Source organism: Epinephelus lanceolatus, chromosome 9, assembly GCF_041903045.1.
Source record: "Epinephelus lanceolatus isolate andai-2023 chromosome 9, ASM4190304v1, whole genome shotgun sequence".
NCBI classification, from domain to species: domain Eukaryota; kingdom Metazoa; phylum Chordata; class Actinopteri; order Perciformes; family Serranidae; genus Epinephelus; species Epinephelus lanceolatus.
Genome location: NC_135742.1, coordinates 1,507,605 through 1,524,789, shown reverse-complemented (window position 1 = coordinate 1,524,789; position 17,185 = coordinate 1,507,605). Strand labels below are relative to the sequence as shown.

The window sequence follows — 17,185 nt, the reverse complement described above, 5'->3', positions numbered from 1 at the left end:
TAACTTATTGCTGATAATGTTTTAGCTAACGTATTACTACCCACTTATTAATGCTAACTGTGAAATCATTACTGCTGACTTATTTCTGCTTACATTTGGATTGTAGTTGATTCCGTTGGTACTGACTCTGTGTGTCCTCCTCAGATAAAGACACGTCCCTCAGAGACGGTCTGCTGGTCTTCTTCTTCGTCATCCTCCCTCTTCTCGCTCTGGGTGCGTTTATTTTTGTGCGCAGGAACGCACTGCTGCGACAACTCGGGCTGAGTCGCAGGAAGAGGTCGCAGGGATACCAGTGAGTGACGAACAAACACACACTTAGAATATTCACACGACATGAAGATGGCGTCTTGTTTCTGAGCGTCTCCATCGTGGTCGTGTTGTCATCAGAATATCACAAATGTTGCTTCTTCACAGAGATCTGACGCGGTCGATTCATAGATAAATATTCAGGTGGAAATTTGTGTTTATTAAATGATGAAAAGAATTTAAAACAGGAAATAACAAACTGTAAGATGGCTGTAAGATAAAACAGTTAAAGTCTTAGTGTTTTAAAACGGGCTCCAGACAGGTGACTGCTGACATCACTTCCTGTCACCATGCCTCCACATGAGGGACAGATCGGAGGGAGGGGGTGAACTCAACTGTTGTTTCTATTAATAATCAGTTCAGACTGACAAACAACTGTCCTCCATGCTGCGTTTAAGGACAGTCTGATGCCTGCCCCAAAACTGAGTGTCTGGGAATGCAGCACAGAGGACACTCTTTACAGCAGCACTAAAACTGTCAGTTATGCTGCGTTCAAGGACACTCTGACAACTACTGTAAAAGTCCTTCATGCTGCTTTCAAGGACAGTCTGACAACTGCCCCAAACTGTCCTCTGTGCTGCATTCAAAGACAGTCTGACAGCTACCGTAAAACAGTCCTTTATGCTGTGTTCACGGACAGTCTGACAACTGTTCTGACAACTGCCCCAAATCTTTCTGCTGTGCTGCGTTCAAGGACAATTTGACAGCTGTCCCGAAACTGCCCTCTGTGCTGCATTTAAAGACGCCCTTACAACTGTCCTCTGTGCTGTGTTCAAGGACACTCTTTAAAAACAGACGCTTTGCTGCATTGACAGTTTAACTGTTTGTTTTAACTGACACCTTAAACTGAGCGATGTCACTTCCTGTCATCAGGGCTGACGGCGCAGCTTCAGCCAATCCCAGCAGAGGACCGCCTCCCAGAGCGCAGCCTCCACCTGTTGCACGAGGAAACGCCAACAACATCGTCAGAGACGGGGTGAGTTTAACGCCTCCAGACTGACAGGAGTGATGGTGATGGTGGAGGTGGTGTGTGTGTGTGTGTGTGTGTGTGTGTGTGTGTGTGTGTGTGTGTTTCCTATTAACAGTCTTTCATTATAACTAATGACAGACTGAATTCTTGTTACGCAGCAACATTTTAATTTTATAACTGTTGGATAAAAGAAGAATGTATGCTCATGTTTTATGTGTCATGTAAGAACAATGAAATGTTTGTTCATGTGTTTCAGTTCATTTAAGAAGGGAGAGCGCAAATTAATAAATACACACGGTATAAAAAAGACAGAAGGTTTATGTTCTTCTGACTTAAACAGGGAGTTTAAAATGGCCTCTGAAATAATTACAGAGTATTTTGAGTATTTTATAATTTTATGGCTCATAGTTCTTGAAGCAGTTGATCACCACAAGACACAAGAACATTGTGCTCATGTGCCAAAAAACCGCTCAGTTAAGTTAAACAATAATTAATGTGCATGTCATAAAGAGACCTTCATCAGTATTATAGGACATTTGTTATAAACATTTTAAAGAACATGCGATGAAGTAACTCAGGGAGACAGAAATGTTGCTGCGTAACAGGAATGAGTCTTAAACCTGAGTTCATGAGTCCTAACATCCTCTGCTCTTTCTCCATGTGAAGCACCACGCTCAGCTACTGCCGCCACAGGAGGTAAAATACTACTCACACTGTAATATTTCCACTGTAGTACTGCTACTGTCATCTGTAATACTACTACTGTAGTACTGCTACTGTCATCTGTAATACTACTACTGTAGTACTGCTGCTGTCATCTGTAATACTTCCACTGTAGTACTGCTGCTGTCATCTGTAGTACTGCTACTGTCATCTGTAATACTACTACTGTAGTACTGCTACTGTCATCTGTAATACTACTACTGTAGTACTGCTACTGTCATCTGTAATACTACTACTGTAGTACTGCTGCTGTCATCTGTAATACTACTACTGTAGTACTGCTACTGTCATCTGTAATACTACTACTGTAGTACTGCTGCTGTCATCTGTAATACTTCCACTGTAGTACTGCTGCTGTCATCTGTAGTACTGCTACTGTCATCTGTAATACTACTACTGTAGTACTGCTACTGTCATCTGTAATACTACTACTGTAGTACTGCTGCTGTCATCTGTAGTACTACTACTGTAGTACTGCTGCTGTCATCTGTAATACTTCCACTGTAGTACTGCTGCTGTCATCTGTAGTACTGCTACTGTCATCTGTAATACTACTACTGTAGTACTGCTACTGTCATCTGTAATACTACTACTGTAGTACTGCTACTGTCATCTGTAATACTACTACTGTAGTACTGCTGCTGTCATCTGTAGTACTGCTACTGTCATCTGTAATACTACTACTGTAGTACTGCTGCTGTCATCTGTAGTACTGCTACTGTCATCTGTAATACTACTACTGTAGTACTGCTACTGTCATCTGTAGTACTGCTACTGTCATCTGTAATACTACTACTGTAGTACTGCTACTGTCATCTGTAATACTTCTACTGTAGTACTACTGCTGTCATCTGTAATACTACTACTGTAGTACTGCTGCTGTCATCTGTAGTACTGCTGCTGTCATCTGTAATACTACTACTGTAGTACTGCTACTGTCATCTGTAATACTTCTACTGTAGTACTACTGCTGTCATCTGTAATACTACTACTGTAGTACTGCTGCTGTCATCTGTAGTACTGCTACTGTCATCTGTAATACTACTACTGTAGTACTACTGCTGTCATCTGTAATACTTCCACTGTAGTACTACTGCTGTCATCTGTAATACTACTACTGTAGTACTGCTGCTGTCATCTGTAGTACTGCTACTGTCATCTGTAATACTACTACTGTAGTACTGCTGCTGTCATCTGTAGTACTGCTACTGTCATCTGTAATACTACTACTGTAGTACTACTACTGTCATCTGTAATACTTCCACTGTAGTACTGCTGCTGTCATCTGTAATACTTCTACTGTAGTACTGCTGCTGTCATCTGTAGTACTGCTACTGTCATCTGTAATACTACTACTGTAGTACTGCTGCTGTCATCTGTAGTACTGCTACTGTCATCTGTAATACTACTACTGTAGTACTGCTGCTGTCATGTGTAGTACTGCTACTGTCATCTGTAATACTACTACTGTAGTACTGCTGCTGTCATCTGTAATACTTCCACTGTAGTACTGCTGCTGTCATCTGTAGTACTGCTACTGTCATCTGTAATACTACTACTGTAGTACTGCTACTGTCATCTGTAATACTACTACTGTAGTACTGCTACTGTCATCTGTAATACTACTACTGTAGTACTGCTGCTGTCATCTGTAATACTACTACTGTAGTACTGCTACTGTCATCTGTAATACTACTACTGTAGTACTGCTGCTGTCATCTGTAACACTTCCACTGTAGTACTGCTGCTGTCATCTGTAGTACTGCTACTGTCATCTGTAATACTACTACTGTAGTACTGCTACTGTCATCTGTAATACTACTACTGTAGTACTGCTGCTGTCATCTGTAGTACTACTACTGTAGTACTGCTGCTGTCATCTGTAATACTTCCACTGTAGTACTGCTGCTGTCATCTGTAGTACTGCTACTGTCATCTGTAATACTACTACTGTAGTACTGCTACTGTCATCTGTAATACTACTACTGTAGTACTGCTACTGTCATCTGTAATACTACTACTGTAGTACTGCTGCTGTCATCTGTAGTACTGCTACTGTCATCTGTAATACTACTACTGTAGTACTGCTGCTGTCATCTGTAGTACTGCTACTGTCATCTGTAATACTACTACTGTAGTACTGCTGCTGTCATCTGTAGTACTGCTACTGTCATCTGTAATACTACTACTGTAGTACTACTGCTGTCATCTGTAATACTTCCACTGTAGTACTGCTGCTGTCATCTGTAATACTACTACTGTAGTACTGCTGCTGTCATCTGTAGTACTGCTACTGTCATCTGTAATACTACTACTGTAGTACTACTGCTGTCATCTGTAATACTTCTACTGTAGTACTGCTGCTGTCATCTGTAGTACTGCTACTGTCATCTGTAATACTACTACTGTAGTACTACTACTGTCATCTGTAATACTTCCACTGTAGTACTGCTGCTGTCATCTGTAATACTACTACTGTAGTACTGCTGCTGTCATCTGTAATACTTCTACTGTAGTACTGCTGCTGTCATCTGTAGTACTGCTGCTGTCATCTGTAATACTTCTACTGTAGTACTGCTGCTGTCATCTGTAGTACTGCTACTGTCATCTGTAATACTACTACTGTAGTACTGCTGCTGTCATCTGTAGTACTGCTACTGTCATCTGTAATACTACTACTGTAGTACTGCTGCTGTCATGTGTAGTACTGCTACTGTCATCTGTAATACTACTACTGTAGTACTGCTGCTGTCATCTGTAATACTTCCACTGTAGTACTGCTGCTGTCATCTGTAGTACTGCTACTGTCATCTGTAATACTACTACTGTAGTACTGCTACTGTCATCTGTAATACTACTACTGTAGTACTGCTGCTGTCATCTGTAATACTACTACTGTAGTACTGCTGCTGTCATCTGTAATACTTCCACTGTAGTACTGCTGCTGTCATCTGTAGTACTGCTACTGTCATCTGTAATACTACTACTGTAGTACTGCTACTGTCATCTGTAATACTACTACTGTAGTACTGCTACTGTCATCTGTAATACTACTACTGTAGTACTGCTGCTGTCATCTGTAGTACTACTACTGTAGTACTGCTGCTGTCATCTGTAATACTTCCACTGTAGTACTGCTGCTGTCATCTGTAGTACTGCTACTGTCATCTGTAATACTACTACTGTAGTACTGCTACTGTCATCTGTAATACTACTACTGTAGTACTGCTACTGTCATCTGTAATACTACTACTGTAGTACTGCTGCTGTCATCTGTAGTACTGCTACTGTCATCTGTAATACTACTACTGTAGTACTGCTGCTGTCATCTGTAGTACTGCTACTGTCATCTGTAATACTACTACTGTAGTACTGCTACTGTCATCTGTAGTACTGCTACTGTCATCTGTAATACTACTACTGTAGTACTGCTACTGTCATCTGTAATACTTCTACTGTAGTACTACTGCTGTCATCTGTAATACTACTACTGTAGTACTGCTGCTGTCATCTGTAGTACTGCTGCTGTCATCTGTAATACTACTACTGTAGTACTGCTACTGTCATCTGTAATACTTCTACTGTAGTACTACTGCTGTCATCTGTAATACTACTACTGTAGTACTGCTGCTGTCATCTGTAGTACTGCTACTGTCATCTGTAATACTACTACTGTAGTACTACTGCTGTCATCTGTAATACTTCCACTGTAGTACTACTGCTGTCATCTGTAATACTACTACTGTAGTACTGCTGCTGTCATCTGTAGTACTGCTACTGTCATCTGTAATACTACTACTGTAGTACTGCTGCTGTCATCTGTAGTACTGCTACTGTCATCTGTAATACTACTACTGTAGTACTACTGCTGTCATCTGTAATACTTCCACTGTAGTACTGCTGCTGTCATCTGTAATACTACTACTGTAGTACTGCTGCTGTCATCTGTAGTACTGCTACTGTCATCTGTAATACTACTACTGTAGTACTACTGCTGTCATCTGTAATACTTCTACTGTAGTACTGCTGCTGTCATCTGTAGTACTGCTACTGTCATCTGTAATACTACTACTGTAGTACTACTACTGTCATCTGTAATACTTCCACTGTAGTACTGCTGCTGTCATCTGTAATACTACTACTGTAGTACTGCTGCTGTCATCTGTAATACTTCTACTGTAGTACTGCTGCTGTCATCTGTAGTACTGCTGCTGTCATCTGTAATACTTCTACTGTAGTACTGCTGCTGTCATCTGTAGTACTGCTACTGTCATCTGTAGTACTGCTACTGTCATCTGTAATACTACTACTGTAGTACTACTGCTGTCATCTGTAATACTTCCACTGTAGTACTACTGCTGTCATCTGTAATACTACTACTGTAGTACTGCTGCTGTCATCTGTAGTACTGCTACTGTCATCTGTAATACTACTACTGTAGTACTGCTGCTGTCATCTGTAGTACTGCTACTGTCATCTGTAATACTACTACTGTAGTACTACTACTGTCATCTGTAATACTTCCACTGTAGTACTGCTGCTGTCATCTGTAATACTACTACTGTAGTACTACCAGAGATATTGGATGAAGGGAGATACCCAACTGTAGGCTTATCCAATATTAAGAAAACAGTTACTCTTCCTGTCTCCTAAGTGGGCGTGGTTAGCTCTCCCTCCAATCAGAGCCTGTTCTCCCTCAACCCCCCCCCCTCCCCACCACCTCGTGTTGAACAGAGGCTCTGTGGATGTCTGTGTATGCGGATCGAGAAGCAGGTGGAATGAAAATACATTCTGCCTATTATTGCAGCCTATTGCTGCACAAAGTTTGGGCATTTTTTATTTATTACTAGCGGTAAATAACTGTTTGTAAGCTAACTGTGATTTTACCGCCTGTTTATCAAGATCACGAGATCTCGCAAGAACTTGTTTTCTGAGACGGACAGGGCTCAAACAAAGTTAACTTTCTCTTGATCTGTGCGGATGAAAAATGCAGCTTTAGTGTCAGAATGTTGGTAAGATGTGTGGCTTGTGGAAAATGAACCCAATATTTACTTTAGTGACTACTGGGTGAAAGAATTGACCATAAATTGTGATCACGTTCATTTTCCTCATTGACGACAATACATTCAGAGCTGCCGCAAGTCTCCTACGGGGGCGTGGCGCTGACGTCACTGAATCAGGAAGTGAGCTGAGTTGGGTATCTCGCTTCATCCAGTATCTCTGGTACTACTGCTGTCATCTGTAGTACTGCCACTGTCATCTGTAATACTACGAATATTTTTTACAACAATAAAAAGGTGCAGCAAGCATTTTCTTTTTAATTTTTAAGAAAAGACAGTGCGGTGCGCCTCACGTTTTACAACCTACCAAACACCATATACAGCTGCTGTCCTGCTCTGTGTCTGCTCACTGCTGCTTTCAGTGAATGTTCTTGAGTTTTAATTTTTCACATGCTGTCTGTGGGTTTTGTCTCTGTCTCTGGTGGAGGACGTACTCAGGTCTTTTATTCATGTTAAAGGAAGAAATACCACAGTGTAAAAACACTGTACAAATACAAGTCCTGTATTTGAGATCTTAGAGTCAAATCTCTTCGAAGTATAAAAATATTAGCAGTGAAATGCTCTTCAGGTACGAGTCACTGAATAATAATTGTTCCTCTGTGTGTGTGTGTGTGTGTGTGTGTGTGTGTGTGTGTGATCAGGTGGTGGAGACCAACAGGACAGCTCCATCCTACGCTGTGAGGCCGCCTCCTCCTCCTCTGTAAGAACAACAACACTGTGTTTTATATATAAATCCACCTCAGTGTGGAGACTCTGGAAACACCACCACAGAGTCAAAGCCCAGGAGGACATTTAGGACATTTCAGCTGCATCTCACAGTCTTGTTCAAATGTAAAATGGTGTGATGCCACCTGAGATATCTCCATGACAACTGAGCAAACACATCCTCTGATGGAGACTGTGAGAGGAGACTTAAGGTCCTGGAAAAAGTTAGAAAGTAGACCTTGAGTTAAGAAGTTTGATTTTGACAAACTGTTTTCAAAGTTAACAATAATCTGTTGTGACTACGTTTGATAAGCTGATGCTAAAACAACTGCTTAAAACTATCTTTAAGATATCTGGACCCAGAAGTTGAGGCTAACTTTAAGCTAACTGGTCCTAGAAGTTGAAGGTGTCTCTAAGCTAACTGAACTTAGAAACTAACTAGAAGCTAACTGGTCCTAGAAGTTGAAGGTAACTGTAAGCTAACTGGACCTAGAAGCTAACTATGAGCTAACTGGACCCAGAAGTTGAGGCTAACTTTAAGCTAACTGGTCCTAGAAGTTGAAGGTTACTGTAAGCTAACTGGACCTAGAAGCTTACTACAAGCTAACTGGACCCAGAAGTTGAGGCTAACTTTAAGCTAACTGGTCCTAGAAGTTGAAGGTAACTGTAAGCTAACTGGACCTAGAAGCTAACTATGAGCTAACTGGACCCAGAAGTTGAGGCTAACTTTAAGCTAACTGGTCCTAGAAGTTGAAGCTAACTGTAAGCTAACTGGACCTAGAAGCTTACTACGAGCTAACTGGACCCAGAAGTTGAGGCTAACTTTAAGCTAACTGGTCCTAGAAGTTGAAGGTAACTGTAAGCTAACTGGACCTAGAAGCTAACTATGAGCTAACTGGACCCAGAAGTTGAGGCTAACTTTAAGCTAACTGGTCCTAGAAGTTGAAGCTAACTGTAAGCTAACTGGACCTAGAAGCTTACTACGAGCTAACTGGACCCAGAAGTTGAGGCTAACTTTAAGCTAACTGGTCCTAGAAGTTGAAGGTAACTGTAAGCTAACTGGACCTAGAAGCTTACTATGAGCTAACTGGAACCAGAAGTTGAGGCTAACTTTAAGCTAACTGGACCCAGAAGTTGAGGCTAACTGTAAGCTAACTGGACCAGAAGCTAAAACCACCATCCAACACCACTAATCTCTCTAAATAGAGTATTTTATACTGTTAAATTGAACAGGTGCAGAAATAGAAATGTAAAAACAGAAGTTATGGTTGTTGACTTTTTTTCTTTTTTTTTTCTTTTAGAAAACCGAAACCTTCTGCTGCATCTCAGCCTCTGGTGCCTCAAAGACCCGCCCCCGCTCCACCTGTTTAACCAGTCAGGGGGCCCTGCCCACCACACCTGGATGACCACCCTTCCTCTCCCTATCTCTTCTTCTCCTCCTCTTCATCCTCTTCAACCCTCTCAAAGCTGGTTACCTAGCAACAGCCAGGAAATGTTTCTGGAGCCAGGATGGCAGACAGCCGGTTCTGGACTACAAACTGGATCACTCCACCAGGAAACTGGACCTAGTCAGCCTGAGCTGGGATTTAACCAGAACAAACAGGAACGCAGCAGGCCTGAACTGAAGCAGCTGCTGTCCTCTCAAGTCTTTCTTTGTTTCTATCCAGTGCAGTGTGGAGACAAAACTCAGCTCCTTCAGGCGATACGTTATCTGCACCGTCACCAAACCAGCCAATCATTTTCCAGAACAGTCACCTGTGACATCAACGAGCCAAATACTAGATAAACCTGTCATCAGCCAATCAAAAATCACCATTAACACTTTGTATTCCTGCTGTAAAAAAGCTCTACTAATAATTTCATTTAATAACTGTAGTTATTTAGCATGCAGGCTCACTTACAAACAGATGCTAGCTAAGGGGTTACAAGCATAGCTGTATAATGCTAACTAGATAGGCTACTGGATGCCAAGATGGCGCATATTCATTCCAATGGAGCTGCTCGCCTGGCGCATACGCCAAAAAAAAGTTTCTAGCTTCCAGGTTTACTCCTGCAAAATATTCGCTGTAGTGTTTCTCTCCTGGCTCCATCCGTAGTTCCCGTTTGGCTTACAGACTTTACCTTGTGATGACGTCACAGATTTTTAAATCACTTTTCTTGGCTTGAGGAACGTTTTCCAAATATGAAACTTTCATAGATTAAAAATTAATGATAAAGAGTCATAATTGAGCTTGTTTGCAGTCGGAGATGTTCTGTCAACAGTTTTACAGGCGTCTCTTTATAATGGAGGTCTATGGGGAAAATGATTTTTGAGCCACAGGGGATTTTTTCGCTGCAATACCGCGAGTGGCCACCGGGAGAACTTGGCTGTGAGGCTGAGCTTTGTTCGTCATAGCTAATGCTTGTTTTCTACAGCGTGCCCCAGATTTCATCCTATACACTAGCACTATGAAGTATTCACTATATGTAACTGTAACTATCACTATTAACCTGCAAACAATTAATGCAGGTTTTGTGACATAATGTTCAGTGGTTCGTTCACCAGTCCCAGCACCTCATAATTACCGTCGCTGCCATGTTGCTACGTTAAGCTTTAAGGGGCCGTACACATGCTGCGTTTTTGGGCCCTCAATCCATTGTTTCCAATGTAGACGCAAGGCAGGTGTGCTCAAACACCTGAGTGATGCTGTTTTTTAGAGCGCGACGGCTGAGCCCCGAGATAAACAAAGATCAACTTGGAGCACAGCAGCGTGACCACATGTCATGTGACGAGGACCAACCAATCACAGCTGACAGATAACTTTCCTTCTTCAGTAAATATCAGTGTGTGATAAATATGGAGGAGAAGTTGATCATGTTAGTGCAGAGCTGTAGATCAGCTGTAGATCAGCTGTAGATCAGCTCTGCACTCAGGGTTATATACAAGTAGGCTATGACACGGTGTTACCAGGCATATGAGTCACACACAGCGCCCAACCTCGTGTTTTCCAGGTGGTTAAAGATGCAGCATATGTACGGCCCCTTAGAGTGGTTCATATAGAGACAGAGTGTAACTTGTCATACTTTGTAAACCACGCCCACCAGAGGGGAATCCTAGTTTGCAGTCAAGGGCTGAAACATTAGCAAAATACCTGTAGATTGCTAAAATCATGAAACATCAGCATGTCTAAGGATTATTTAGCACCTTACGTATACTTAGAGAGGTTACATAGAAAAACCCATATTGTGGTCTTTTGTTTTTACGTTGCTCATCTTGGAGGAAGGATCCCACTGTGTGGCCAAAAGTGATCATATGACCAGGTAAAATCATCATCTAAACCAGCAAGGATCAAAACCAGACATTACATAGCTTAGTCAGCTTCAGCCTCGACAGTTTGTTTGGACTAATTAGCAAAATCTCAGGATCCGACAGTTTTCTCATATCCTGATGAGTCACGTCTGTTTTTGGTTCAGCAGCTTAAAAAAACATAGTTATGAGTTGTTTACCATGTTGGCTTTACATCCCACCAACGTTCATCAGGCTGGTCGTCAGTTTGCCTGACTCTAGTTACTGAAACATTGCAGCATTACATTTAGTGTTCAGCTCGTCTCTCTGCGACGCCCCTGTTTGGAAATAGATGTGTGAAGTTTTCCTTTGTTCTGAGTACATCCCACACAAAGCAGCACAGGGAGGCAACTTCACACAAGTCAATGAAGAGCGATGACTTGTCTTCCCCTCCAGTGGCGGCGGGGCTTCACTGCAGTCCATCGCCACAGTTTTTAATGACTGACTTTTCAAACACTGGGTCCTTGATTTCAGACTGACGCAGACAGAAGCAGCTTTTCTTTTTTAACTGATGATTTTGCTACAGTGGCAGCTTGCTAGCATTTAGCTAACTAGCTAACGTAAACTCCATCATTGTATGTACATTCCTCCGCTTCATTTCAGCGTCTGAATTCTGTGTGGAAATATAACGGCGACGCAGCAACGCCCTCAGAAACTTCCCCAGAGGAACGAGAGACCTGTGGCTGAATTCTAATGTTTTAGTGTTGATTTATCGATGAGGTCAGAAGCAGTCAGGTACATGTACTGAGAGGTGCTTCGCTGTGATTGGCTGGTTTGAAGACGCAGAGGTCACTGGAGGCGGAGCTTGCACTTGGACCCTTCTCTCTGTCTGTTTCCTGTCTCTGAATAAAGCACTGGTGCCGTCTGATTGCACTTCCCCTCTGCTCAGTGCTGTCATAGGAATGTAACGCACCCCTGCTGCTGTGTGCGGGTGCGCTTGGTCTCCTCCACCCTGTTCTCCCAGCGCTCTCTGTCTCTCGCTACAGACTTATAAAATCCCAGTATGCAACAGCGTCTGAGTGCAGAGTTCCTCTGGCTTTCACTTCCTGTCCTCTGGATCTGGATCTGTGTGGTACGTTGGGACTTTCTGCAGGGACTGTACGCTCACCTCGTTTAGTTTCATCATGAAGCAGATCAAACACTTCAATCTGTGATGTTCAGTAGCTCCTGTGGGAAACTAAACGTCCACGAGGAGACGTCCTGATGTTTGCTGCAGTCTCATCGCAGAGAAATTAATCTGTCATTGTTATTAACCCTTTGAAACCTGGAGTGACATCACTTTTCTTCCGCTGCTTTCAGACGGCTTTCGCAAGTAATTAAAACTTTGAACTCTGGGCAGATTGGTGCAATTTGTTTAAAAGATATGGGGGAAAGGCAGCGAGCAACCTGGCAAGAAATGTCACACAAATTGCAAAAAAAATAAATAGATTTCAAAAAATATTATTAAAAAGCTAGGGAAAACTACATAATTATTTTTTAAAAATTAAAATAATTCTGTAATATAATTTCAAAATGTAATAATAATAATTTATTATTTCATTTTTAAATCATGTTACAGAATAATGAGAATTTTTAAACACTCATTTCAGGTCCTTCTTTTTGTTGTTTATTTTATTATTTTTTTTTTTGTATGGGTCATTTCTTCTTTTGTTTCTCGCTGCCATCTTCCCATGTTTTTCAAATAAACTTAAGCTAATTTGCTGGTTTCAAAGGGTTAACCTGAGGCTACATCCACACTGATACATTTTCATTTTGAAACACATATAACTATTGCTGTGCTTACACCCAGTGCTCACACTGTTCCTGCTGGAGTAGTTTTTCCTCTTCAAGAGGAAGAAGAAATTATTTTAATTTTTTCCAGCAGTTGAGAGACACTACATCCTGAGGGAGACATTACTACCCTTCACGTTCTGCTGAATCTACTGAACATCACAGATTGTGTCCAAGTGTCTTAAGGTGGAAATAATCCGTTAAACTCTCCTGTAATCACTGGAACTCCTGCTTTAAAGTCCTGAAAGCGTCCGGACTTCCTGTTCCCGCCCTCTTTATCGTCAGCGTCACCTGAATGTGAGAAACTGAAGGAAACACAATCAGCCTCCTGACTGCAGACTGATTCAAACACTCAGGAGGTTTTAGTTTCTGTCTCGTTGTGTGAACGCTTGGCGGCCTCGTCACTCATCACCAGAGGGAGGGGGTTTATGCCCACCCCGCCAACACTCACAGGTTTCATCCAAACCAGGGATTTTTACACCACCAGTAAACCAAATGTTTCTGTTTGTAACCGGCTCCAGCTGCTGATAACTGACTGTTAGCATCGTTAGCCAGTTAATGACCCTGGATGCACTGTGTGAGGAGAACGCCATGATGATATTTTATCTGCTTTAGTTCATTTTAATTTGCTGTCTGGAGTGTTTTTTTGCACAGAAATGGGTGTAAACAGACTGAGGATTAACAGAAGTCACTCACAGGGCTAATCATGTGCCATTTGACCCTTTTCATGCCAAAAACAATGAAAGTGTAATCAGTGTTTTACCCGAATTTTCCTCCTGAGGACAGAGAAAAGTGTCGAGAACAGATTGTTCAGACTGAAGTTATTTAGAGACGTGGGAGCAGCTGGAGCTGAAGCTCAACGTCAGCGTCAGATTACAGTCAGTAAACTGCTGCTGCTGCTGACGGATCACTTTAAAGGTGAAATCAGTCTGGTGCTTTTCTACATTCAAATCTTCATGTTCAGACTCAAACCAACAGTGCGGTGGATAGGAAGGACTTGGTCTTGGGTTTCTTGTTTTTTTCTCATTGGACCGCTCTGTTTTGTTGTTGTCCACTGATTGTCTGAGCCAGGCGGGCTCTGTACTTGATGCCATGCTCTCTGCCAGCCGCAACTGTAACTCTGACTCATGAGATCGTGGTCAGAGATCCCAAACATCTCCATGGCATGGAGGTGGGCGATGTGTTGGTCCAGTTCAGGGTCAGTCCGCCTGTGTCTGGAGTGCATGGCCTGAAGCTGCATCTGTGTGGACGATGACCGTGCGTCCTCCAGAGTAAAGAGCTCCTTCAGCTCCTGCTTGCTAAAGTATCGAAAAGGGTTCTTCTTGTCCCCAGTATTCTGTCTGATGAGGGAGTCTTTGAAAACCTGACGCCTGTAGATCTTTTCCTCGACAGTGCCGCAGGTGATCAGCCTGTAGATGACGACGTTTTCAGTCTGGCCGATGCGATATGCCCTGTCCACAGCCTGAGCGTCTGTCGCTGGGTTCCAGCTGGGATCATAGATCACAACTCTGTTTGCTGCTGTCAGAGTGATGCCAACTCCTCCGACCTGGGTGGTCAGGAGGAAGACAGAGTAACTTTTGTCAGTCTGGAACTTAGTGATGCGCTTCTCTCTCTCTGCAAGCTGAGTTATTGTCCCATCTAGTCTCATGACTTTGAAGCCTCTGTTGCCTAGGATGCGTTCGACGATGTCAAGCACTTTCCTGTAGTGAGCGAAGACGAGTGTGCGGTGGCCCTCTTCTCGGAGCCTTTCAAGAAGTTCAAACAGAAAGACAAGTTTCCCAGACTCAGATATTAGGGTGTTGTCAGGAACGTTAGCGATGCTGCCTGTGTCTGCCTCTGTGTTTTCATTCTGCTCATTCTCAGGTGAACTCTCCTCCAAGCCTAACTTGGCGATGGCTGTAGCAGAGAGAAGTCTCGGATGGTCGCACAGCTTTTTAATATGTTTATCTCGGCTAGAGGCGACCTGGTGGTCATGAGCAGCTCCTTGATGTGGTCCAGTGACAGGAGCTGCCTGTCCAGACAGTCAGGTCGTTCTTTCTCGTCAGCTTGGGCATCACTGCTCCAGAATCTTCTGGAGGGTTTGGGACATGGCTGTCCTTGTTGTCCGAATGTTCCTCTTTGCATGGCTGTGCACCGTTAATTTTGTCTTTCTGCACTTCTGCTTTTGTCCTGTGGAGGAAGTAGGGCTTGATTATGGCCATGAGGTTCTCAGACACCCGAGAGCCTTTTCCCCTGGAGTGGCGTCCTTCTCTCTTGCCCGGGTGATGGGGTTCTTTTTTCTTACCACCTATGGAAGGGGTCAAACCCATTCAGGCTCCTCAGTGATGCCGACACTTTCCTGTTTCAGTAACGTTTGCTAAAAACACCAGTGTTGTTTTTAAAAGAGAAACCATCATTAACCATCTTTAGTAGGAACCAATGAGCTTTGAGCTGAGAGCTACAGACAGGAAGTCAAGACAGGCACATGTCGTTGGTTTGAGTATAAACGTGAGATTTGTTTCAACAGCATAAGAATCACCAGACTGGTCCTTTAAACAGTGGAGTCTGATGTGAGGAAAGATGTTCGTGAGATTTTCTTGCCCTGAGTTTGGTCTTTCAGGCAGAGATTCCTCCCAAGCTGAGCAGTGCTGCAGTAACAGTTCAAGTCCTCTTGGTTGTGGGGGTGCAGGCAGCCTGACAGGTAAGACTCAGGGCCTCACTGTCTCACAGTGCAGTTATATTAATGGTAAACCTGTGTAAGCTGTAGGTGTGTGAATGGCACCACAGCAGGTGAAGGAGGACCGTATGATTGGTCGACACCTGATCTCCTCGTAAACGCTGATATCACCGTGGCAACGCAGAGAATCTCACCTTTTTCTACTATGATAAATGATTTTATATAGGATTTTGTTTCCTTTTCCTCTTTGCAAATGTAAACATGTTATCTGTGGTAATAATTTTTATTTCATTATTAAGTATTGCTGTGTCACGTGATCGATTTTTATGTTTATTGATGACAATGTTAAACTTTGAACTCTGACCTGTCGGAGCTGAAAACAACAGTCGGACAGTTTCCGGTTACTATAGCAACGGCCACGGAGCAGGACCACCACTGTAGAGCCCAAAGCTGTGCTGCGTTCAAAGTGCTGTTTGCTGGGACGAATCCATCCTGGAAGAATAAACATGACGTCCCGCAGCTTCATGTGATAATTTAATAAACTTCATTAAAACAGATCAAACGGGTCGTTGTGGTGATTTGAGTCTGCACAGAAATGCTCATTCTCATGTTTGTCAACTGTCACTGACTTTAAAGGTCCAGTGTGTCAGACTCAGGAGGATTTAGTGTCGTCTATCAGTGAGGATTACAGATTACAGATTACAGATTACAACCATCTGAAACTGCTCCTGGTTAGAATTCCATCAGTGTTGATTGTTGAGGAGCTGAATTATCCTCAGAGGTCTCTTCCTCTCAGAAACACACACACCAGCTGATTTAAACCGGTTTCTCACTACAGTGTCCAATATGAACACATGAATGTCTCTATCTAGAGTCAGTGTTTGGTTTGTCCGTTCTGGGCTACTGTAGAAACATGGCGGCGCAACATGGTGACCTCTGTAGACGAGGACCTGCTCCCTGTGGAGATATAAACAGCTCATTCTGAGGGAACCAGAACACAACCATTAGATTTACAGATGATTAAACACTAAAGGAAATAAATTATATTCCATCCCTGCCCATATATCCCCTAAATCCTTCACACTGGAGCTTTAAATTTATAAAACTAAACATCACAAATGCATGCATGTTTTTTAAAGACATTTTTGTTAACCTTTACATAGTGCAATATGATTTTCAATATAAGGCTAATTCTGTATTTTTGTGACGATATGATTTTAAGTATAATATAAAATTATACTTTTTTTTATTAACAAAGCATTAATATGATTTCTGATATAATTTGCTAACTATGTTTTACACTATTTTCCAATTCAGTTTTTCAGGTTTACTGTGTTAGTAAGTAATTATTCCATATTTTGCATTTCACTGTTTTGTAAAATACAGTTTTAATTATAAATAATTAAAAAATCATTACACCTTAGGTTAAAATATAATTTATTGTTTATGTCAATTTAATAAAAAATAATTATTAATTTTATCATTTATATTACATTTGAATTTATTGTTAATGTTCATTATATTTTCTTATTAATAATATCATATTATTATTATTACTTTATTATTCATATTAAATTTAAACCTTTTAAAACTATTACTATTGTTTTTACTATTTGTCGAATTAAAATGTAATTGTTAAAATTAATTGCAATAATAATATTTATTTTATT

General features: G+C 41.9%; 2 protein-coding genes across 3 annotated transcripts in view; both read left to right on the top strand.

The window, feature by feature from the left end:
• Positions 1-16,072, top strand: part of adam9a (ADAM metallopeptidase domain 9a) — a 55,361-nt gene extending 39,289 nt beyond the window's left edge. Inside the window, exons 20-24 of one of the 2 annotated variants that reach the window (XM_078171150.1) lie at positions 145-292; positions 1,180-1,282; positions 1,943-1,972; positions 7,701-7,759; positions 9,066-16,072. In XM_078171150.1, the coding sequence (XP_078027276.1) occupies positions 145-292; positions 1,180-1,282; positions 1,943-1,972; positions 7,701-7,759; positions 9,066-9,135 (410 nt within the window). In that variant the 3' untranslated portion in view covers positions 9,136-16,072. The remainder of the gene's footprint in view (positions 1-144; positions 293-1,179; positions 1,283-1,942; positions 1,973-7,700; positions 7,760-9,065) is intronic. The other variant, XM_078171151.1, reaches the window with a different exon arrangement.
• The window catches only part of LOC117253117 (protein FAM240B), a 136,895-nt gene that overhangs the window by 90,548 nt on the left and 29,162 nt on the right, over positions 1-17,185 (top strand). The gene's annotated exons all lie outside the window — the stretch shown is intronic.